Source organism: Miniopterus natalensis, chromosome 9, assembly GCF_054644295.1.
Source record: "Miniopterus natalensis isolate mMinNat1 chromosome 9, mMinNat1.hap1, whole genome shotgun sequence".
NCBI lineage: Eukaryota > Metazoa > Chordata > Mammalia > Chiroptera > Miniopteridae > Miniopterus > Miniopterus natalensis.
Window position 1 is genome coordinate 47,938,412 of NC_142089.1, and position 26,221 is coordinate 47,964,632.

General features: G+C 35.0%; 1 protein-coding gene across 8 annotated transcripts in view; it reads right to left on the bottom strand.

The window, feature by feature from the left end:
* Positions 1–325: 325 nt before the first annotated feature.
* The window catches only part of ZZZ3 (zinc finger ZZ-type containing 3), a 72,491-nt gene continuing 46,595 nt past the window's right edge, over positions 326–26,221 (bottom strand). For 4 of the 8 annotated variants that reach the window (XM_087820530.1, XM_016216771.2, XM_016216772.2 and 1 more), the window contains 10 exons: positions 17,955–18,093; positions 15,695–15,842; positions 15,493–15,608; positions 14,906–14,977; positions 13,860–13,961; positions 12,923–13,018; positions 10,363–10,515; positions 4,301–4,435; positions 1,912–2,012; positions 326–1,603 (listed from right to left, as the gene is read on the bottom strand). In XM_087820530.1, the coding sequence (XP_087676656.1) occupies positions 1,459–1,603; positions 1,912–2,012; positions 4,301–4,435; positions 10,363–10,515; positions 12,923–13,018; positions 13,860–13,961; positions 14,906–14,977; positions 15,493–15,608; positions 15,695–15,842; positions 17,955–18,093 (1,207 nt within the window). In that variant the 3' untranslated portion in view covers positions 326–1,458. The remainder of the gene's footprint in view (positions 1,604–1,911; positions 2,013–4,300; positions 4,436–10,362; positions 10,516–12,922; positions 13,019–13,859; positions 13,962–14,905; positions 14,978–15,492; positions 15,609–15,694; positions 15,843–17,954; positions 18,094–26,221) is intronic. The other 4 variants (XM_016216775.2, XM_087820531.1, XM_087820532.1 and 1 more) reach the window with 4 other exon arrangements.

Sequence of the window (26,221 nt, forward strand, 5' to 3'; positions counted from 1 at the left end):
TAAATACATGGGGAGGGGGGCTTATTTGCAATAAAAAGATGAGTAAAATTTTCCACCAGTTTAGTTTTCGTACCTGAACACAACTGCCTTGCTCTTTACCCACAGTATGTGTTCTCTTGTACCTAGTTTAGTGCTTCAGCACACAGAGTGAAAATAGCACCATCTCTTACAGAGCTTCTCACATTCACCTTCTTTTCCATAATACAGTCCTTACTCTTTGGAAAGGACAGATAGGTAAAGCAAGCTCTTAAAAAAATTTTTTTTTGGTTTTAACACTGGTAAAAAAAAAAATCAAAAATCTAACCAAAGGAAGTCACAACAAGCATTCTATAATATAAACAGACAGTATCCACATAGTTTATTTCTCACAGTTCTCCTGACAAATGAACATTATTCAAGAACATACTGTATACACAGATAAGAACATACAAAATGTTTTAAATGATGCACAACAAAATCCAGCAGTATAAAAGAATGCATGTGAACCCTTGCTCACTGCGCAGACTAAATTTAATCACTTGTTTAAATAGTAATAAAAATACAATCTTTTATGGATCTTGTGCAGACTACAAAAGAGGGAAATTATTACCATATATATGATCTTTATATTAGGCAGTTTTCTTTGATGAGTTGCACCAACAACTCCAAATACAGAGGCAGAGGCTGTGTATTTTAAAGGAATTAATGTTGTGAATTAGAGACTTTACACAGTTACTACCACTGGCACTTTTCACCATAGTTTGTACACATCACATGATCATCTTATATAACATTACATTTAAAAAATATATCTGAGTGACCATTTTATAACATTCACACACCATGAGCTGGTTAAGGAAGCAATGTGGCCGCTGCCTCCTGTAGTGCTTTGTGTTGGTAATAAGGACAGTTCATTGTGGTTAAAAGAAATTAGACATCAATATGGTTAAGCAGCTCCAATTTACTAAAGGCCGTCAGGGGCCACCACTGGGACAGTGAGTTCTTTTAAAGTGTATATTCTAGAAGCAAACACCTTCATTGGTTAAAACTTTGTCTAAAGAAGTCAGTTTCTGTGCTGAAGACTATTTTCACAAAACTGAAAGCTACTGAACTGTTTTAATATAAATACTTTGTCTTCTTGTTATCGTATTTATGACCAAGTTCTTTGAAACCTTTGGAATTTACTCACTTTTCAATGTGTGCTCATTTCCATCTCACCTATTTAAGCGCCACCTAAGAGACTTTAAGGTGGTGGTGAGAGACTGACCGAGGAACCCTTTGCTCACCAGGAATGTTCAGCTGCTGACAGTGATCTAGAGCCACAACGGTGCAGAGCTGACTGGACGAGAACACTCAGGAAGCTGTCATGCTGTGAGTGTCATTCAGGGAAAGCCGAGAACCTTTCCAAACTGCACATAACTCACAATGATACCATTGCTGTGTGTTGAAGAGGCTAGTATACGATTTTCTTCTCCCATGTCATCTGTTGGCTGGAAAGTAGTTTGGGTCAAGGTAATTATAACTGGTGCCCTGGGACACACAGTAGTCTCTGTCTAAAAATGTCTCTGACCTATAAACAGGTTCTAACTGGTGATCTTCTTTGTGAATTTCTGTTTCATGTAGGCTGCAAAGAAAACACAAACACACACACACAAACACATTATTACATGGCAATGGGTGCATTTTGGTCTAGATATTACAAAACTACCTCAGAGCTCAACCAGTTTAAATCCATTAATCTATCAAAATCTCTAATGGAAAATTACTTGAGGAATATAATGATTAAGGAAAATTTATTTATCACCTTAGAACAAGAGAGTTCAATCCAATAGATGTGGTGATTTTCTAAGTAGCCTGGAAATCAAAGTCACTAGTTGCTGAGAAGCTCTTTACTTGCCAAAATTGAGGATCTACAATGTAGAAAACACTTACCAGTCTGAACAAGAGTCACAGAAATCCAAAGACATTTCTGGGGGGCAGTCCTGGCAATGCCACCGAACACCCTGGATAGGTTCTATGCCACAGTTATCACACTGTCAAACATTCAGAGAGAAGCGGCATTAAGCTATATTGTTCAAACCCTTTTTTCTGCTGGAAAACGTGCACAGACATCCTGTCCTCTCTCCCCACATGCTAGACAGTGGTCTAACATAAAAGTGAGATATAATTTCCAGCCCTAGCTAAAATCCCATCCATTTAAGATCAAGCTACAGGTGGGTAAGAGGGACATTATAAGAAATTAACTTTAATATGTTTTATTTTTTAAATTTTTAAGTAAATCACCTACAAACTTGGCCGTGTGATGAGTAATTACTCACTTGAAAGGAACCTCACACCAGTGTACACTGACTGTAATTGAGAACCACCCCCTTAACACCATAGCTGAAACTATCTAAATATGTTACAAACTATTTAAAAGACTATTGTTACCAAGTGAACACAAAATCCTCTCTGAACTTTTATTTTACTGAGTTCCTCTCCAATCCTGAAGCCTCCTCATGACCAATGACCATCATGAAGAAAAGGAAAACCTGGGTCATCCTCAGTGTGGTGGCATGTGGAAGCCCTCAGTATGTTCTGTGCTATTTTAAAAATCAAAGTAATTCTCATTTCTAGTTTCTTTGATCATCAGGCCAACTAGAATGGCTGACAGACTGGCCAACCAGCCATAGCTGGGTCTTGCAGCAAAGTTAGGAGAAGTGAAAAGTTTCCTCTTGAAAAACCAGAGCTGTCAATTAGGAGAATCTCTGAAAGCAAAGCAGTATCACTGAAAGGTCAAGATGAGAAATAATTTAATATAGTCTTGCTAATGCCCAAGCCAGAAAACCAGAGATATGAAAAGTTTGTTTTAAGTTTCAATATATCAGTCACAACATACATCAGTATTCTTATGTGTACCTCTACCAGCCAGTCTATAGTCCATGATCTCATTATTACCTCCTGCAATCCCATCAAGTACCATCAATTCTAATGCCTAAAGTGTTCTCAATCTGTCAGTCTGTATTTCCACAGCCACCAGGCAAATTCAGGAAGTTCTCATCTTTTGTCTAAATTACCAAAGTTGTACTCAACTATTTTACTTATTTAACTTCTCTAAATTCCTTGAGATGAAAACAGAGTAAGGGCAGAAACCGAGTCTGTCTTGTCTACTGTTGAATCTCTAGCACTTAGCCAAGTGCCTGAAACATAATGGGTATTTCAAATTTTTGTGGAATGAACAAATTTATTTCTACTAGCCTCTGGAAAAATAGCAAAGATTACTGAATCTGAAAGGGAAAAGAAATTTCTGATTCATGAACAGCAACAAAAAGAGAAATAGTTCCATGGGTTGCATGGATGAAGAATATGTCTGCCTGCCTGCCTGCCTGCCTCTCTCTCTCTCTCTTCTCTCTCTCTCTCTCTCTCTCTCTCTCTCTCACACACACACACACACACACACACACACACACACAATGGAGTACTGTTCAGCCATAAAAGAGAAGAAAATCCTGCCCTAGAGGACATTATGTAAATTGAATTAAACCAGACAGTGAAAGACAAATGCTGTATGATCTCACTGATAGGTGAATCAAAAAAAAGTCAGACTCAGAGAAGAGAGTAAAACAGGGCTGGGGGATAGAAACAGGAAAAGTGGGGAGATGTTGGTCAAAGGGTACAAACTTTCAATTATAAGATAAATAAGTTCTGGAGAGCTAATGTACAGTGTGGTGGTTATAGTTTGTAATAATTTGCAAGTATTGTAGTACTTAAAATTTGCTAAGACAGCCCAGCCGGGCATGGCTCAGAGGTTGAGCGTCGACCTAGGATCCAGGCGATCGGGGTTCGATTCCTGGTCAGGGCACATGCCCGGGTTGCGGGCTCGATCAATGACTCTCTCATCATTGATGTTTCTATCTCTCTCCCTTCCTCTCTCTGAAATCAATAAAGATATATTTAAAAAAAAAAAAAATTTGCTAAGAGAGTGTATCTTGTGTGTTCTCACTACTACCCCAAAATGGCAATTACATGAGGTGATTTTTTTATACCTTCTATACAACTTTTGTTTGTCAATTATATCTCAGCAAAGCTGGAAGGTAAAAAAGAGAAAGGGCTAAATAAAAACTTCTCATCTCACATTTTACCTCAAAGTCTAGAAACCTGTATGTTTGCCTTCTCGCTAATAACTGTGGCACACTGCTTTGTACAAATGGACAAGAGCTAAATTTACTAACTTTTACCTGTATGCTTGGAAGTTACGGTGTTTAAAGCTCCAAAAGCACCTTAAATATCTCTTATCATACTTTCAAAAATTAAATGAATAATAAGATTAAGTAGAATTTACCTTGAAGCCCACATGTTGTACAAATCCACTTTCAGCTTGCATTTGCTGAAGTTTCTGCTTCTTTAACTTTTTAAACTCTAAAAGTTCCTTATATTCAGGTAAATTCCTATACATAATAGGAATACTTTCTTCATCCTAGTGACATAACAATACACAGAACAAAAATGTTAGTCTGATCACTAAAATGAGCAAAGTATAAGAAATAGTTATACAGAATATTTTCTATCAAGATTTTTCACTTTTAAGATACCTCACAGAACATTAGTGTTGCTATTAGCAGTATTTCAGACTAATACTTTCGGAGGGCTGCTTAATGCAACAGTAATACTGAACTGTAGTACGCTACCTCATAATGCAAGTACCAGGGGCGCACGGCATGACCTCCACCTCTGTCAACCACCAATGCAAACGCACTCCAGCCCAACACGTCCGTGGCTACTTGAAAGCCCCCTGATAATCTACTTCTCCCAGCAGGAAGCTCCTCTTCTTCAATCGAACAGATTTTATACTTCCTTAGGTAAATATGACATTTTCTTAACAAGCAAACCAATCTCTGCTTTGCTCTGCCTTCTTCTCTGCACTCTCAATGATCAAGGTGGTACCTTTGTCTCTTATTTAAGGGGATGAAATAAGTTACAAAGAGGTTGAGAGGTGAGTCAATGCTTCCTATTCTCCCAATTTATTTGTTCTGTCATCCAGAACCCATTTCTTTCCTTTGCTACCTCATGACTGATCCAATGGTTACTAATTTCCAGTGTTTCTAAAAGTATATCCAGTTCACTGACACCCCCCACCAATGTTTTATCAATTCCCAATCTTGGACCAGACAACTCTTACCCCTTTCATCCTTCCTGCTTTCCATGTTAGGTATTATTAAACTACAATATTTGCTTTACATCAAGGAAACTGGCCTTTATAGAAATTATAAAGGTCAAATAGATTTGCAGAGTCTGATGATTTGAAACGGACTTGTCTGACTCTTTAAATCCTTACATACTCAGCAGCCAAAGCCTACATAAAAGATCCTTAATTGTTCACGTCTCATATCGAATCCAACAAATTCTGTCACTACTTAACACTTTATAGTATCTCTCTCAAAATGGTCTTCTATAGTACTCACTCCCTTCTCTACCCCTACCATTACTTAAAATCTCCCAAATGGCTTCCTCATTGTCTACAGTATCAGATCCAAAGTACTTAGCTCGATAAAAGATTCTTTACAATCTTGCACTTCATCTACCCTATCTCCCACTATCTTTCATCCACTTCAAATTCTCGTCAATTAAAGATATTAACAGCTACTGCCCTCCTATGTCACCTAGTAAATCTAGTAAGACAACATAAGTAATCTAAAAAATTTGTAACACTAATAAATATGTGACCTAAATAAATAATGTAAGAAATTTTGTAACAAAATTTATTTAATTAATATATTTTAAGCAAATACAAACTCTGCTAAATTTTTAAGTTTGCATTTTAAGTCTAAGGATATTATTAACCCTTTGCGGTCGTATTAAATTTGGACATGGGTGTCATACTGATCGGAATTAAGAGCTTTCAGAGAAATTATGAACTGATACATGAATGAATAGAGTTAAGATTCGTACGGTTCCTTGCTATGGTGGCTGAGAGCAGACAAACGACCGCAAAGGGTTAAATTTGGTCAATACTAAGATTTTTTTTTTTAAATATATCTTTATTGATTTCAGAGAGAGGAAAGGAGAGGGAGAGAGAGAGAGAAACATCAATGATGAGAGAGTCACTGATCGGCCGCCTAGCCCGCAACCTAGGCATGTGCCCCGACCAGGAATCGAACCTCGATCGCCTGGATCCTAGGTCGATGCTCAACTGCTGAGCTACGTCCAGCCGGGCAATACTAAGATTAATAAAAGTTAAATTGCCTCACACTCATTACTGTGGCTACTATCAAAAGACAAAAATAAAATAAAGTTAAATTGCCTCACACTCATTAAGGTGGCTACTCAAAAGACCAAAAAAAAAAAAAAAAAAAATTCCAGAAAGTAACAAGTACTGGCAAGGATGTAGAGAAATTAAAACCCTTGGGCGCTACTGGTGAAAATATTACAACCACTATGGAAAACAGTATGGTGGTTCCTCCAAAATTAAACATGAATGTACCATATGATCCAGCAATTCTACTTCTGGATATATACCCAGAAGAAGTAAAAACAGGGACTTGAATAGATAGTTATACACCCATGTTCACAGCAGTATTCACAAGAGCCCAAAGGTGGAAACAATCTAAGTGTCCACTGAGAGCTGAATGGATAAACAAAATGTGGTGTACATATACATATACACATGTAAGTGTGTGTGTGTATAAAATGGAATATTATTCAGCCTTAAAAGGGAAGGAAATTATGACGTTACAAGATAAATGAACCTTGAAGACATTATGCTAAGTGATATAAGCCAGACACAGAAGGGCAAAAACTGTATGATTCCATTTATATGAAATACCAAGAATAATCAAATTCACAGATAGAAGTAGAATGGAAGTTGAGTTTCAGTTTTGCAAACTGAGTTTTGAAGCTTGCATGGTAATATGAATGTACTTTACACTACTGAACTGTACACTTAAAATTAGTAAAATAGTAAATTTTATGCTATGTGTATTTATCACAATTAAAATTAAAAATTTTTTAAAAAATTTACTCACCTATAAACAGATTTCCTAGTTATAATTATTTTAAATTTACTTAAAAGGAAAATATTATGACTAATTTCCAACGGGGCTAAAATGGTGTACATTTAAAACTAGAAGTATATACATTTTCAGTTGTCCATGATCAACTGCAGTCTGAAAATATTAAGTGAAAAAGTCTAGAAATCAGCAATTTTAAGTTTTAAATTGTGCACCATTCTGAGTATCATGATGAAATCTCACACCATCCCAATACATCCTGCCTGGGACATAAATTACTCCTTTGTCCAGCGTATCCAAGCTGTATGTGCTACCAGCCTGTTAGCCACTTAGTAACTGTTTCAGGTATCAGACTCATAGTATTGCAGTGCTTGTGTTCAAGTAATGCTTATTTTACTTAAATAATGGCCCCAAGTCTCGAGGGTAGTGATGCTGGCAATTTGGATATGCCAAAAAGAAGCTGTACAGTACTTTCTTGAAGTAAAAAGGTGAAAATTCTCAACTTAATGAGGAAAGACAAAAACCATATGATAAGGTTGCTAAGATTTATGCTAAGAACAAATCTTCTACCTGTGAAATTGCCTAATTTGTAAGTTAAACTTTACCACTTGTATGTACATACAAGAAAATACAGTATTTATAGGGTTTGGTACTATCTCTGGTTTCAGAAGCCCATTGTGGGAAAAGGGGGTGTCTTGCAATATATCCCCTGTGGATAAGACAGGACTGCTGTTACACATTTGAACAGCTATTTTAAAGTAATCGGGATGATTTGAACTGGTGCCCACGTAAAAGTAAATAAAATCAACTAAACAAAAGTTAAACCTACTATATTATATTTTGCCATTGTTCTCAAAATGTAATTCTTTTAAAATCCTGCCACTGCTCACCTGGTTAAATTTTATTCATCCTTCAATTGTCAGTTTGACTGTCACTTCCTCAGGTCTCCCACTTAAACTCCCAATCTAAATTAAGTACCTTTTAAATAATTATGCCAGTACCTATTTTTGAAGCACTTTTTAAAATTTATATTTATTGATGTGATTATACATTTATGTCTTCTCACAAGACTAAAATTTATGAGCAAAGGTCATAGGTATTTTGTTTATAGCTATTTAGTTGAACTCTAGGAGAGTCTGACACATGTTAAGTGTAAATAAATATTTCTCAAATAATTAATTCTAATATTCACAAAGTACAAAATTACATACAAATGGCATATCTTAAGACACGGCAGATATTAGCTGTTTTCAAAAGACAAGTTAAAAGTATTTTTAAAGAACAGGCATTTTATAATAGTTTGATACCAAAGTATACTATCAGTATTTGATTAATCTAGAAACAGAACAAAGGAGACTTAGTTTTATTTGTTGACTTTTCATTAAAATCTTCTTTTCCAATTATTATATACAATCAGAGTATTAAGAAAGATATGTGTTAATCTCTATGTCCTTTAAGCAAGGGATGAGAATCATGTTAAATATGGAGGAAATTAATTTCAGAATAAAAAAATGAAAACTATTAACAGCAATAAAAAAAAGAGCTATAAATAGAAAGTGAAATGAAATGAATTAACCAAATTAGCACTCAGATGATGAAACAGAAAGGAATTATTCTTAGAGGATTTTAAAAAGTGTAATTTGAGTTTACTTCTGTAGTGTGATATATATCCTTAGGCAAAAAAGAACTTGGGGAAAAAAATCTGTTTTCAGTAATCATATTATTAATGGTAGTATGAGTATTATATTCAGAAACTGTTGCGAGCAGTATAAGACAAGACGAAAAAAGTGATTATTATTATGTTGATATTACTGATAAATGGCACTTTCAAAATGAGAGAAAGGAGATACATATTTAAGATCAATAAGGGAAAGTAAAATTCCCATAGTCCGTAAGTTGAATTTGAAATAAAAATATGAACTTATGATGTGTTTTCTCTTTGAACAACAGCAGAACACATTTCCCAGTTCTGGCCACCCTAGAAACAGTGATCAACCAAGCAGCAAGTAACAGCAAGACTGACACTAGGTCTGAGGCAGGAAATATACAAAATCAGCCCGGAATTTTCTTCCCATACCAGACAATAAGGAAGCTATCACAGACTACTGGAGTCTTGTCAAAAAGAATTCAAAATCCAACTTGAATAGATTATAACTACCAATGTACTAAAACACATTAAATACATTTAAGTCAACAGTTCTTAAGAATATAAAATTTTAAAAACTCATTAGTCATTTTTGGAGGATATTAGAGAATAAACTCATTATTTTAAAAACAAAATAAAGGGAAGAACCAAGTAGCAGTCTAAGTGTTCTAAAACTGTAAAGTGTTCATGTTGGTGGCTGGGACTAGATTTATTTCAAAGCATATTTTCCCCAAATTACTGAAGTAATAAATGATCACTATAATAAGCAAAGAGTAAAGGTACCCATACATATTTTTTTAAAACACAATTAGCAATGCTCCTTCTAACCTTACCCTACGCCCTTCTCCCTCAGATAAGCAGTGTGAACAGTTTTATTGTGTATCTTTCCACTTCCCTGCTCTCCCCCAGCAGTTATGCTGCCTTTTTCTATATGAATAATAATTAAATAGTTGATGAGGAGGGTTTACTTTACATTCTATCAAAGAAATGAAGAATATTACTATTTCATAATATCTAATGAATTAATAGATCTAGGCAACAATGGCTATGTCAAAAAAAACAAAAAACAAAGAGAGCGATGACCAGACTGATCAAAGTACACTCAAGTAGTCCTGCCCACCCTAACAAATGAACAAATCTGAGTCTGATCAATTATATAGACCTATCCATTTACAGGGAATTCAGGGAACAGAGGAACAGGTTAAATGACACGAGGAGATGCAAACAATAAAACCTATACAGAGGTAAATTCAATAAGACAAATTACCCAGTTTTTCAACAACAAAAAATTGTGAGAGGGGTAAAAGGAGAGAGGGAAGGAGGGAGGGAAGGAGTAAATCTATTGCAATTTATGACTGGAGAAATGTGGACTGTATATTTGACTATATAAAGAATTATCTTCATAAACAATGATACTATGTAATGTCTAGGGCTTTCTCCAAAATAATTTGTGGCAAAATTGGGATGGTAAGGAAGTACAGATGAAAACAAGATTGCCATAAATTGAAATCGTTGAAGTTGTATGTGGGTACATATGGGTTTATTATGCTCTTCTGTTTTATTTATATATATTAAAAAATTAAACACATTGTAATAAAAGACCCATAAATTAGATTTGTTAATTTAAAAAAAAAGAAACAGGCATTCTCCGAAGAGTAGGAATAATGAGAAAATCCTGGTGCTCTCACTCTGTATCCTACCTGTACAAGGCACAGACACAATATACACATATAGTGTAAACAGGTAACTTACTGATGCCTCCTCGATAGCAGTGCTCATGTGACTATGAAAACAAGATCGGTCATCATCTTCATCCATATACACTGGTGGTTCGTGGGAAGTCATAAAAGTGGAAGGTTTAAAGAGATGCTTATTAAGGGGGTGCTGTCGTCTACTTGTTGAAGACTAAATGAGAAAACAAATTTTTAATTGGAACAGTGAAAAATCAATAAAAGAATCAAGAAGATAAAAATATTAATGTTACTTCCTACAAGTCTATTAGAAGGACTGCATCTCTATTTTTCATCACACTCTTACATGACTGCTTTTTCTACGTTATCTGGATTTTTAAAGCATAATTAGCCTTTAAAAACAAAAAACAGACATGGAGCGGGAGTACCCAAACAACAGGACCACATGCTCATTATCTAGTTTATATTTGTATCCGCAGCTCTTATCACACTCTTGGCATTCAAATGCTTAACTGAACTCATACAGTCCTCTTACAGAAATTCAGGGAAGAGGAAGTACCCTAAGCCAGATATAAAACTATCAAGTAAAAGGAAAATTTTCCACGACGTGGTGAATGTCTGAAAATAATACCTAACACTGACTGACTGCTTACTCTATGTCAATCTCATTGAATCCTGACATCATTTCTATAAAGCAGTTATTACTGCCTCTTATTTAAGATGAAGAAATGGAGGCACAGGGAGGTTAAGCTGCTGCACAAGGTGTTGCAGCTAGATGGTGAAGAACCAATATTACAAATAGGCCGGTGTGATGCCAGAGCCCTCACTCTAAACCACTGTGCAGAATGCCTCTCTTCACCAGCCACAAAGAATAACCTCAGCTACATGAAGAACCATTATTTCATTTTTCAAAATCCAAAGTCTAACCACAGCAAAGAATCACTGTGTCTATGGCTGGACTAGATCTCTACAGTAAAAATGTCTGTTCACTTAAAATTCTTTGCACTCAAAGGAGGGAACACATTTAGATTTCCTTAGTACTCTTTTTGTTATCACCATCTGTAGTCTTAGCTGTGAAAAAAAAAAGGGACACAACACTTAGAAGTTAATCATAAAAATTAGAGCTTTTAAGCTGAACGTTGGTTATCAAGGTTCCAACACTCCAAAGTTATAGGAATGAGTTCTACATATCTAATACAGATAATGCTAATATTTAGGGAGAAACAAAATCCAGGATATTTAAAACTGACAAATTAAAACAAGATTCCAAAGCTTGGCAAAAATAAAAACAAAACTTAGAGCTTCAATAATAAAGGATGACAGCATTAGATAATACACTTAGCTTCTCTTTATGTGAAGGAAGGCAGTGGTGGAGGAGGGGAAGTATCAGGATGATTTACTAAAGAAATGAAATTAGGCTATTATGTGCTTTATATTTTGCAATTAAAGCAAAAAAAAAAACACAACACCACACACACACAAAATGGCTACAACCTGATGCAGTGTTCTATGTAGGAAAGCTTTTTCACTATGGACAAGCAGAGAATAATGGAAATGGCTTGAGATCAGAATCAGAGGATCAATGGTTCCCGGACTTAATAGCTATGTGAGTAGACAATTTACTCAACATATCTTAAGCCCTAGCTTTCTTGTCTATAAAAAGGTTGTATTTTATTTAACCCAATATGTTCAAAATATATTTCAACATGTAATTAATAGAACAATTATAAGCAAATATTTTTCATTGTTTTTGGTACTAAGGCTTTGGTGAGTATGTTACACTTAAAGCACATCTCAATTTGAACTAGCCACTTAAAAAAAAAAAAATTTGTTTTTAAATAAAAAATAAATAGGTTGTACAACATTACGTGGCCCTGGCCCAGAGCATTCAATCATGAGAATAACAGCTAGCTACTAGTGTTATTATCAGTAAAGTGAAGGTGATAATATTACTTAAACACCTAGAATAACAGTGAGGATTAAATGAAATATCTTAAACATTTCTATTCTTGGATTTAAGTAGCATATCTAAAGAATGGAAACTGACTGTGTTTATTAAAAAGTCAAACATACTAAAACCTGTAACATCACAAAGGTTTTTCTGATATACATTCAATCTAAAATCTTTCGAGCAACACTCATTCACATAAACTAATCTACTCCTAAGAAAATAATGAGCAATTATCATTAAAGCTCACTCAATTAAACTAAGTAGCTATAATGGAATCCTGCCCTGTGTTTATGTCCAATAGAACAAAACACTTAGAGTAAGTCGAACTTTAAAAATAAAACAACTCTGTTCTAATAAACATATAAACTTTTACATAGCAATTCTGATTCTGATGAGTTTAATCTAAGATCTATAGTTTATTTTTTATCTATTTTCTTCTTACCTTTTTTGGGGTTTTTTGGTTGTTGTTTTTAAATATATCTTTATTGATTTCAGAGAGAGGAAAGGAGAGGGAGAGAGAGAGAGAGATAGAAACATCAATGATGAGAGAGTCACTGATCGGCTGCAGCCTGCAACCCGGGCATGTGCCCTGACCAGGAATCGAGCCCCAGTCGCCTGGATCCTAGGTTGACGCTCAACTGCTGAGCCACGCCCGGCCGGGCCTTCTTACCTTTTTGGAGTATATATATAAGTTTGGTGTTCTGCCTGGGACTGGAATGCCAGCTTTAGTTAGTTTTATGAAATACTTCTGCACTCGGCTGGCAACCTAAAGAAACATGACAAGCCTTTTAATATAATGCCAAGACATGCAATACCTGAATGTTTTTGGGTTTTTGTACCAGTTTGAAATTTATTCATCTAAGTGTATATGTTTTCTATTAAAATTTAAGTCTCGAAAGCAGGTACAGGAGGTCCTGAAGGACTGTCAAATTAAGATTCACTGTTAAATGTTCTACAGTTATTTATTCTTCCTAACGTCATCACTATTCCTTTTCTACTGATCATTCCCATCAGCATACAAGTGTGTAATTCCTGAATAGTTTTCAAAAATTAAAAATGTATATGTGTATCTAAATGAATGCTAACAATTTAAAATTTAACATAAATCTAGAAATAATCTGAAACTGCCACCAAAGACACTTACAATCAAAAAATGTTTTATTCCAAAGCAAAATAAATATTTTCAACCTGTGAATACTCATGCTTATAACATAAAAACACATCTATTAACATCGATGGGAATGTGAAGGAGAAAACTGCTAGTTTTTTAGAGAGAGAGCAGGGAATACTGAGGCCATGCCACAAATCTATTACCACAGTCTAACCAAAAAGCACATAACTGGTGCATCAGTAAGCATTCAACAGACACTAAGTCCATTACATTTTTATTTTTTAGTATTTAGTAGTGATCCAAAGTAGGATTATCTCAAGTGTTTCTAAATATTAACACAAAAATACACGATGCTAATTTTAAAACCCTATATACTGTAGCAAGCACTCTGTAGACAAAAATGATGCTGCAGATCCAGTGTCATCTGCATTATCCTTAGTAAATAAAAAAAAATATCAAAAACATACCAACAATATGGGGCCATCTCCTCAATTACCTGTTTTGCTGTCCTATTGCCCAGTTCATCTGCTATCTTCTGCCAGCGCCGAGATTCTACTTCTTCAGGCGGGTATTTCAGGAGTAGCTGTTCAAGCTTTTTCTAAGTCAAATCCAAGACCACATTTAAGAAAGTTTAATACTGAGTTTCTAAATAAATGCATTCACATTACATTTTAAATTATAATATTCCCTCCCTAACTTTGGGGGTTAGAAATCCTCATGCAGAAAAATTTTCCCATACGCAACTTAAGAACTTCACAGAGAAAATAGGATTAGAGAATAAACCTACAGAAGACATTATAAAGATTTTATATTCATTTCAGTAAAAAGACAGCTCAAAAAATTAATCAATTAATATTTTACACATCTGGGTGATCTTGCTAGACTATGTTTAGGCTCACTCTCATACTAAATTTGACAAAAACATGTAAATTTATTTGGATTTAGACAAAAAAAAAGACTTTCCCTCCTTTGTGTGGTCCTCCATTCAAATATTTGACTTTAATATTCTGGCCTATTCCTAAATTCTCCCATAGTCCTAAATATGCAGAATAATCTGGGTGATTGATGTAAAAATTCTTAAACTCATTACAGCTGTAGGGTTATTCCTCCTATGAGACAGAAATGTATCTCAAACCTTACCCACAGACAGTCCTAGCAGCAAGCCAAATGCAACAGAATATCCAACCTGACTTTGTCAGCTCCCCTCCACAACAAAAACAAGAAGTCACTGAGGCATAGCTTGATTTGGCCCCAAGTTTTTCTCTCCCAAACTTGCACTATAAAAACTTCATTCCATCCATTTCACTACCTTTTCCAATCTCCCTCCCAAAACTCAGGTTCCTTCTTTAAAAATCACCCCCAAACAGGATTTCATGTATTCTCAAAATCCAAAATTCAAGTGTGCAAAAAGTATACAGAAATAAAGTTAAATATTTTAAATTCATGGTGAAGAGGGATTATATACAAGAATATACACTTTATTCATAATACTCTAATCTTGACTCTTTTTTTAAATCTACACAATTTAGAAATATCTATTACCTGTTCTTCAACAGTCCACAACTGGTTAAAGGTTTCAGGTTTGGTATCATCACACAGACGTCCTCTTATCATCTGCATATAAAACAGGGCTTTTGTCAAAGAGATAGTAACAAGACTACCCTCTCATATAACCAAATAACAAACTGTGGGACTTTTTTTTATTAATTTCAAAATATTTTAGCAAATTTATTTTTAAAATGTGTACATAATTCTTTATTGTTTGCAAAATGTTTTCCCAATCCTTTACTTCATTTGGTTTTATGAAATAAAACCATGGCACTAGGTATATTACACATATACTCATTTAATCCTCACAACAACTCTACAACACAGGTAATATCAATCGTATTTTATATAAATAAGAGGAAACTGCAGCTTGGAGACCTTAATATAAATGACATCTGAAGTTCCACAGCTAGGGAGTGTTAGAGTTGGGAATGTAATCCAGGTTTCTCTTAACTTCAAAGTTCATGTCCCTGCTATCTTCAGTGAAAGACTGCTTGGATTTTAAGAATACAAATCAGCAAAATGTTAAAATGTTTTGTCTACAATTCAAATTTACTACTCCAATACTTTATACTGCTTACTTGAGGACGACTGTTTGAACCTTCTGGACCATCACTCAAAGGCAACATAGAGTATGAAAGGGACTCTCCATCCCTCTTAGGATCTGAAGGACTTTTTGGTCTAGCAGGTAAACCTACTAAATAAAAGGTCATGTATAGGATTATTAAAGCAAGACTTTACCAGATATTTCTCTACTCAAATTCTTATCATATCATTTCTTACCTTTATCAAAAACTAGCTTAACTCTCCTAGTATGTCTTTTACGATTTTTAAATTCTCTTTCAAAGTTCCCAAGGCTATTGGTATATTGGTCCCATACAATCTCGGGCAACTGAACAACTCTCTGTGGATATGGAAGCCCTATATCAGCCTGGAAAAAATAAAATAGTCTAAATTTAATTCAAGAAATTATCAACTATAGCACAACGTCAGACGACTCCAAATCCAAATAATCACCAACTGGGCATTCTAGTCACTGTTGAAATTCAACAGCCAATGAAGTTAAGATAATGTAGTCTAAACATTAAATGATAAAGATGATAGCAAGGAAAGGAAGAATCGACTTAAGCACTACTTTTAGAGCTCTGAAGCTGAACTATATAGACATATTGTATACTATCACTAACAGACTTTAGACATAAGTAGCAAAGAAAGGTTATGTCAAAGAGCAGCATATGAAATGTGTTTGCAACACAGAGTTTATTTTAAATGTACCCCATGTTCATGACTTATCCATAAAACAATGAATTATTTTCATAATATATACTCTTACCGCAAGCCATAAATGTTCCCTGTATTCTATACACTAATATATACTACAAGTTTCCTCAGTTTTAATGAGGAGTTTCTAGATGTCCACTAAAACAAACAGATCACATGTCAACAACTTAATACGGTAAACCTAAAGAAAACAGGCAAATTAAGTACACATGAGTAAACATGGAAAAACAAGAGTCAAACATCTAAAGTAATCCAGTAGAAAAATGTCTTTCTAAGGAACATAAGTCTTTCATGATTACTAAAGTACATGGATTTAATATACACCTGTACATTTTTTGTAAAAAATTCTTAAGATGGTCTATATCACGTTTCTGAGATAAAATGAAAAGAAATTCGGTTCTAAACTAAACCTGAAAATGGAGAACCAGCAAATCCCCAAATGCACAGAATTCTAGTAAATGTGTCTAACTCTATGTTCTGCCCACCCATAAACATGAATAAAATAAAATTAAGGTTAATAAATGTTTTATTAATATTTACTTTCTAACACCATCTGTTTTAGTTAAATCCATTTTAAGGAATCATTGTAAGTACTATATCTTCTTGTAACAGCAAATTGTTTAATAACAATGCTGAATCAATAAACACCTAAGTGAGCCCACTATACCAGGGAGGAGTTCTAGAAACTTCTAAAGTTTTAACAAGTCAATATATAGATTCTACATCCATCAAGATATTCAGTGTACTTAAAGCACTGAGAGAAAGAAATGTTTGCCAAGTAAATATTTTAGCTAGAAAAATCCAAATAATAAATTAATACATCTAAATGAAAAAAAGTCCCCAGGGCTGTTCCCTTTATACCTGGTAGATCACTTTTGTGATTCATTAGAAACAGGCAAGTAGTAACTAAACTAAAGTTGTAATACTATACAGGCTAGGTTTTTGTTTTTCTAAGGTGAAGAAGAGGATTCTTTTTCATAGTTTTTCAGTTTCAGTCTTTTCACATAATGCTGATTAATATCTTAAAAACTTATTGAACAATTAGTAGGTCCCTAATTCAAAACACATACTATGGCATAAATGCACATCTAGATTATCTCCATATTTATATACTAAAAAAGTTATTATAAAACGTGAGTGGAAGGAGGGGAGAGAAACACTGATGTGAGAGAGACATATCAATTGGTTGCCTCCTGCACACCCCCCAACCGGGGCTGGGGATCGAGTCTGCAACTAAGGCACATTCCCTTGGGGGGAATCGAACCCAGGTCCTCAGTCTGAGGGCCGATGCTCTAACCACTGAGCCAAACTGATTAGGGCTTAAAGACATTTAATATAAAGTTTGTGTTTTTATCACCATTGTATTCTATCTCACTATGGTGACAGTTACAAAAGTGACTCAAAACTAAAGTTAATAAATCCTGAAGTTTGTTTTTTTAGCTTCACTAATCCTGAAGTCAGGAAAGCAGAGAGGGAAAGCACTCTGAGGTGGGGAAGGTAACAGGAAAGGATCATAAAATTGACCAGGGGGTAGGACATCAAGTTCCTATATGAACATCCAAATAAAGTTCCTGGCTATTTTCATTGGGATATATTTTATGCGTTTGGTGGGGGTAAAGGAAGACGGTATCCCCCTTTCAGTAGTATGGTTAATTAAAGAAGGGGGGGGGAATTAAACATTTTTAAAAGTATGTACCATATAAAAAAACCTAGTTATTATCAAATATATCTCAGTAAATCTTATAGAGTGCTCAATATATACCTTCTTCTGGAGTTTCTCCACAAATCCAATAGGATTTTTTAGTGCTTCTCTCTGGTGTCTGCTTAAACTTTCAAGGTCCTGGACTGCTTGAGAACGCTGAGCCTCGAGTACAGCAATCGTCTGTAATAGTCTCTGATAACTATAGAGACAAAAAAAAACACCTCACTAAAACTCTCTAGTAACAATAATAAGGAAAAACTGAGTTCAAGCGATAATCTACTATTAAGTCACACAGTCTTTTTAAAGTTACCTGAAAGAGTTTAGTAAAACATATTACTGGGAATAAATGAGGTCTTCCTGAGTTACGAAGTACCTAGTCAGAAAATATCAGTTAGAAAAAGCAAAGCCTTATTCCCCCATTAAAGTGTTGTTGTTTTTTATTGATTGATTTTTAGAGAGAGGAAGGATGGAGAGACACAGAGAGAGGAACATCGACTTGTTGCTCCACTTATTTATGCATTCATTGGCTGATTCTTGTATGTACCCTGACCAAGGACAGAACCAGCAACTTCAGTGTATGGGGACAATGCTCTAACCAACTGAGCTACTGGGCCAGGGCCTCCCCCATTTTTTAATTCTTGAAGCTGAACAAGTATAGAAAATAAGAAAGTATCTTGACTTTCCAACATCCAGTCATCAAGAAACTGCTAAATAAATAAAAAATTAAAACCATTAAGATTTTAGCACTAGGAGGAATCACCAAATTCAGGCCCTCTGTTGTACTCTATTGGAATATGGAATGTGAAGTGCATTTTCTTGCCCAGGATTACTGGAAACTGTCACATAATTCAACATGATCTTATGTGCCAGCTTCTCAATTGCTTTATTATACCATTCTAGAGGAAGTTTACTTTCCTGTAGATTCTTAAGTATTGAATATTTTTAAAGATAGGCCATGAAGATTTCCTTTGGCTTCCCTGCCTACAAAAGTCCATTTAGCACAGCTAACAAATAATTTTTCCCACACAGATCTACTTACTACATGTCATTATCCTGAAATTGCATTATGGTACATGTATACTAATTAATTTTCTCCCTTCCCCCTTCTCTCCTTCTAGTTCAAATTGTCTTGCCTCTCTAAGGTCTAATTTCACATACAGATACACAAATGTAAACACGTTGACCCAAAACTCTGAAGGCTCAAACACATTTTGCAAAAAAAATCAACAAGTCACTCCAAGTTCATGTCAAAATAAGTGGTTAAGTCCTTAAAGTATTAATGAAGCAATTTTTCTTTATGGCCTCAAATAAATGTCATTCTGTTTCCCACCAGACTGTAAACTCCACCATGGCAAACACATCTTAAAAAGTCTACTGTTTTGTTTACCCAGTGTGCAGCACATTTCCCAGCAATACATACTTTTTGAATGAACAAATGAATGGACAGATATTGTGTAGTCAAAAATATACTGAATCTTTTAAGTTCAGATGTCAACCAACTAGCAGAAATTTCAGAGGTAAGAAAATGCAATTTTGAGGTTCACAAACATAGCCTAATTGCAACATGACATTAGAACATTTTATCAGCTCCCTGACTAAAATATATCTTAATCTTGTTCTCAGGTCCCCTGTTAACTAATCCTTGGTGAAATGTTTAATAATTAAGATTAAAAACTGCTAGCACTGAATAGTGAGACTCCTCTCAAGCTAGAGATACTTCATTTAGAACTTCAAAAATTAGAACTGAGTTAAAAAGCAAGGGCTGTACTAAGTCACTCCTGGGTAAGTTCCAGAGGTTAAGTCTAAACTCACTTTCACTAAGTTTCTGTTTGCTTTGAGGTGTATGAAGTATACGAATCCTGCCTGTGCTGGTTGTTTTGTTTCTACCAAGCAGGATCACTCAGGCTCCATCTTAGGGTGATAACACTGAGCCGACTTCACTATTAGAGCCTATACTATCATATCCTTAATTGTCACATTTCACCTAACTGCTACCCTGCTAGTTGAATAACCAGACTTGTTATAGTGTCTCTATATATTATATCACATATATATATGACTGGCCCATTTTAAATAAAAGTTGCATACTTCTGTATTGTCAATATAAAATTGATTGGAGTGTATTAAATTTCAGCAACTGCTGAAAGCATAATGATCATCAATAAGGAATAAGAATAGTTATGGAAAAAATAAGAGGAGTCTTGAAAAAAGGGCTACAGTGAGTTATTGCCACTGGAAAGAAAGGCCTCTATCTGAAGCCAATAAATTTTAACAATTTTTACTATACGTAACTTATTCCACAATAATTCTGACTTTAAAGAAATAACTCCAACAAAGATGACAAAGAAAGTGTAACTTTTCAATTCCTATTTTGCGTCTCTTTAATCAAGATAAAATGATTATCAGGTTGAAAGGCCTAAGATAAACACTGGTAAAGACTGAAAAGTCCAGAATAAGTGAGAATACTAATAAAACAGTGAAGTCAAGTCTCCTGACCCAGCTAATTTGAATTATTTCCTGGAGTACTCAAGAGACTTTACCAGTAAGATTACCATACACATCCCTACACAGAAATGGAAGGAATCATTAAAAACTGGGGTGACACCTAAAAATAACAGTGTGACACATTAAAATCTATCTTGAATCCCACCCGCTCACCTACTTTAACTCCTAAGCAAACTACTGGAAGCTAATCCAGGCATCAGTCAAGACAAGATTCACCTATTCACTGATTCAGAAATTATTTACTAAGAGAAGACACTATCCTAAAAGCTTTAGTAATTACCAAGGTAAATGAGGCACAGAGCTTAGGTATAATAGGGGAGTTACAGTTACACCAAAGAGGGAGAAAAGGAATTAGATAAAAATGAATGGGGGGGGGAATGAATGGGACAGGACTGGTCATGTTGTTGGGAGTTCGAGGGTGATTACGGAAAGTCCATCATACTAGTCTGTCTACTTTTTGTATATTTGAAATTATCCACCATGAATTAAAAAGAAAACTCCAACTTCAGTCTATATTAATGTGGCCACCATACTCTTCCTGGGCTGATCAGATCATACCTGCTACTATATTCAGCTCTGCTTTAATAGAAACAGGCTCAAGAACACATAAGGACAGATGAGAAACAATATAGTAAGAAAAAACAACAGTGTTTAACACATTTACTGAATGTGTACCATACAGGATACGGCAAAAGTAGGTTTATAATTGTTCATATAGAAAATTATAATAAATAATAATACAAGATTAAGTTCTGTTTCTCGTACTCATAACCGTATACCTACTTTTGCCCCACCCTGTATTCCAGACGTTGTATTTTAAGCGTAATAACTCAATCCTCACAGATTTATAAGGTACCATCATCCTTATTTTACAGATAAGGAAACCAAGGCACAAATTAAGTAACGTCAAAAAATCAGACTAGCCTTTTATTGTGCAGATGTGATTTGTGGAATGGTTAAAGACTCTGAGAATATTTAACCAAAAAATGAAAACCTTCAACAGACTTTAGCTTTTATATTATACAATTATATTTTGCTAAAATATAAATAATCAAGTCTATGTCTGTTTTCACTACCTTTCATTATCCAAGTCCTCCTGAATTTTTTATTCACTTCTGTGAATATTAAAAATATTTACATGAAAAAGTTTATACGTAAAAATCCTGGTATCTGGAAGAGAATACCAAGGAATTAGCAATCTCAAAGTTTAATTTTATTGTCCAATTTCTAGGCAGTATTATTACACACACTGGGAGAGAGGGAAAGATTTTATTTTCAATTGAACCAGAAGCTTTTTCAAGGAATCAGTTTTCCATTTCTATTATAAAAACAATTCCTATGGTTACATGGCATTTGTACCCTTTAAAAAAAAAATGAAGGAAACATTTTTTTAAATCCAGGCTGAGGGACATTTTGCAAAAAAACTGGCCTGATTCTTCAGTCATTAAACAGGGTCATTAACGGGGGGAAAAAAAGGTTATTCTAGATCAGGAATCTACAACCTATGGCTTGCCTATTTTTACAAATAAAATTTTACTAGAATACAGCCATACTCATTTCTTTACATACTGTCTTATAAAGCTACAATGAGAGCGTAAAGTATTTGCAAAATGGAATTGATCCCCAAAGCCTAAGGTATTCCTCTCTGGTCCTTTAAGAAAAATCTGCTAGGCCCTGCAGATTAAAGGATACTGAGACATGGCAACCAAATGTAATGCATAATCCTGAACTAGTTCCCCCTCTCCCAGGGGAGGGGAAACATTTTGGGGGAGAGATGAAAAAACTCAGATTGTGAATTATATCATTTTATTGTATCAATGCCAAACTGTTCACGTGTAATAAGGTTATGCAGGAGAATGTCCTTGCTTTTAGGAGATACATATACTGAAGTATAAGGGTGATGAGTCTACAATATACTTTTAAATGACAACAAAAAGAAGGTTCAAAGTATATGGGGTGATGAGGATGAGGGAAAAAGAAGAGAACACATGTTACAAAATGTTAAGCTGTTAACAACTGCTGAATATAGCTGAAGGGCATACAGATGCTCATCACAGTACTTCTTACCTTTTCCAAGTTTTATAATTTTCCTAAATAAAAACAGAATAATGAAGAAGCTACTCATTCTGTTTTGCTATTGGAAATGAGCAGCTTGATTATCCTATGAATACTGACCTTGATTAAACACACTGAAAAAAACTAGAGGACATAAGGTAACATGAGAATAAATGCATTAGTTTAACTCCACTGTAAGAAAAGGGAAGTAGATATAGAAAAACTTACAACCAGATGAGTTAAACAGTATGTTTTCACCTATGTGCGTATGTGCACAAATGCACACATGTACACATTGGTGAGCAGAAGGAAATAAGAGAAAGAAAAGCAAGACATACATTAGATTTCATTTTCAACAGGACAAAACAATGTAGTGAAATGGTTCTCAAAAATAACAATCAGGCGAGTGATTTGTTTGTTATAACAAATTCCATCCTAGCAATTTACCAGTGTAAAATAATTTATGGGGAAAATGCTTCAATCTAACTATGCTATCATTTTAATCAAGTGTGATATTTCTCTTTTCTACAAAATACTGAGTTCTTTAGGTATGTACATGATTGAACAGAAATTATTTTTATGTGAGTAGCACACACATTTTTTAAAAATTATGTTTGGCAAAAAAGGAACTGTATAATAGATACTTCCTCTTTCTTCATGAAGGGTTTCAAACACTGAAGCTATAAGATCTATAAATTCAATAATTCACACATGATCTCTCAGTCTCTATGAAAATGAAGAAGTCATTAGAGGGTGATCAAAAAGCCTTTTATGATATTCTGTGTTAAGAGAACCACCAGTATTTCAGCTTCTGATAATATGTCTTTCCAGGTATAAAGCTCAGCTCTGTATTAAAAATAACTAAAAACACTGAATTAAAAACAAGAAAAAAAAACATGTACTTGACCATTTTAAAAGTATGAAAGAACCAGTAATACACTGAGATTTTTTATTAACAGGAAAAAATCTAAATGAAGGCATAAATTGGGATAGTCAAATGGAGCACAAAACTGCTTTGGGTTTGAGGGGAGGTACTGAACCACGCAGGCTTAAGCTCAACTGTGTGTATTTCACTTGGCCATGGTACAGAAGACAAAGCCACCAAGGTAGGTAGTCTAGTAGGAGACCCTATTCCATCAAGCTGCAACCCTACCTCTCATTTTCATCCCACAGGAAAGCTGCTTTGGAACTGAGGGAAAAGATAAAAATTTCAACCATAAAAAGCTGTTACCATAAGACAGTCATCATATGTATCTGCTGCCCCAAATCTTACTCCCTGGGTGGCCTGAAAGAACTAAAGCCATGACTGTAGTTTAAAGCAGTGCTTCTGCACTGGTTCAAACACCTCCATCCCCTGCCAAGACACTTACAGAGGCGAATGCAATTTTCTCTGGTCCTCCATTGTAGGCCTCAAAGATAACCAATAAATAATTTTCCAAAGAAAATGAACAGCTCACATTTTAAAATTACCATGCACACAAGAAAACAAGACATAAAGAATAAATAAGAATAAAAGACATGCTTAAAAATAGCTACAAGGAATAGGAAGCTACAAAAACTGAGTATGCAGGAAATTACAAAAACTGCATATGTAGCTTTGAAAAGGAAACAAATTCAAATTTTAAAAATAATTAAAATGAAAAGCTCGACAGGAACAAATTTCAACTTCCTAAAAAGTAGAGGAGGCAAATTCACAACAAATCCTTCGTTGAAGACAGGCTGAAAAAAAATATTTAAAAGCTCTTAAAAGCATCAAAGAGCTAAGAGAATCATAAGTTATTACCAAGTCAGGATCCAAGAGAAGGTGGAAACCAGAAAGTTAAAACACTTTTGGGGGCACTTTTGCCCTGAAGGAATTTACTGATCTAGAAGAGGTGGCTGAGAGGCAGAGCAATGCTTCTGATAGCTTGACATGGCAGAAGGTCAAAGCTGGAGCCTAGGACTGACTGAGCAAGGGTAGAGGCCCTGGGAAGCCCGCCTACGCTCTGGCCTGGGATCCTGAAGCGCCACACCCTGGGAATAAGGGAATGGGCAGTAAAGGGCCCTCTCCGAGAAGGCTAGAACACCTCAGTTGGCAATTAACTAGTAAGACCGAAAGGTACACCTATGTAGACATCCCATAGTAGGTACGCAACCACAAGAAACTCTTGAATATACACAGCAACATGTATTTTCACAGCCTTATTCATAGCAAAAACCCAGAAACCACCTAAACGTCCATCTAAGCAGAATGGATAAACTGCGGCACAGGCACACGAGGGAGTACTGGGCAGCAAGGAAAATGAACAAATCCATCTATTTATAGCAACATGAATGAGTAAGGAAAACAATGTGCCACAAAGAGAACAAGCAGTATTGCTCAAAAACTGAACTGAACTTTACTTAGGGACACACACATAGGTGGTTTAACCTTTTAAAATAGCAAGAATAATGCTGAACAAGTGAGACATGGTTATCTGTGAGAAGACAAAGAGGGTGTAACTGAGGAACTATCTACCAGCACTACTGGAGTACTGTCAACGTTGTATTTCATAACCTGGATTGTATTTCATAACCTATAAGCTGTTTGATTTCATAGTTACTCTATACCTGTATGTAAATATTTCATTAATGTCACATGCATGAAACAGCGCTTTTTTTTTTTTTTAAGGGAAAATTTTTGAGGAAGTAAATGTTACAGAGAGATCACTTCTCGTCTTTTAGAACATTATTTCAGATTCACACAGGAGTCCTGGCTCAAATCCCAGCTCTATCAGCAACTAACAATGGGACCTTATTCAAGTCATTAAACCTTGGGTCTTAGCTTCCTCAGCCATAAAATGAGAATGGACTAGATAAGTGAATGCCAAAAGCTTTTTTCAAAGTGAAACATTTCAGAACTGTAAGGCACTTGTTCAACTTTAGTCACTCATTATACATTCTTCCCAAGTTAAAAATGGACTCACTTTATATTGTATACATAAATACAGCATTAAATCACTGTTTTCTTCATATAGAATTATATCTAAGAACTGAGTTTATGAGCTCTGCCCATAGTGAGAAGTATGCCAAGTAATTACTCTCAGAGGGGAAGGTATTTAAAAAGATCTAAGGGATTAAGTTTCTCCTACTTCACATGTCTACTCATGACACATTAATGGCTTTTCTCACAGAGGTTACTTCCAAAAAGAAATTACCTGGAATAGAATGGCTGTGGTTTTATAAAGGGACTGGTCGTTCCCTAGTTCACTGAACAGTGTACTTCTTGAATGAAATTTTTAGGTACACCTATCCCTCTAGTTTTTAAAATGCAAATCTTGTCTCATTTATTACATTGTGCAATCCTTGAGAGGAAAGCCATTTTAATACTGTCCCATAGCATATTAAGGTTCAAGAGACATAAAGATAAAAACAAACCAAAACCACAAAAGAAAATATGAGCTGAATAGTTACTTGTACGGATGACTTTTCAGTGGTTAAACTGTATACAGAACTGTTTTAATGGTATGTGTGTTCTTGTGAGTTCCTTAGGTATGCTAAAGGTACATACAGCCTCGATCTTTTTTAAAACTTAAGACTTAGATGGACACATAAGAGGGAAAGGCATACTTACCAAATTCATGGATGACATGAAACTGAGGATAGCAAATACTGTAGATGAAAAAAATCAGGATTAAAAATAACAAGCAAGCTAGAATACTAGACAAGATGAAATTTAACACCATAAACAAAAAATCTGGATTGAACTACAAAACAACCAGACAAGTACAGGATGGCATGAATTTGCC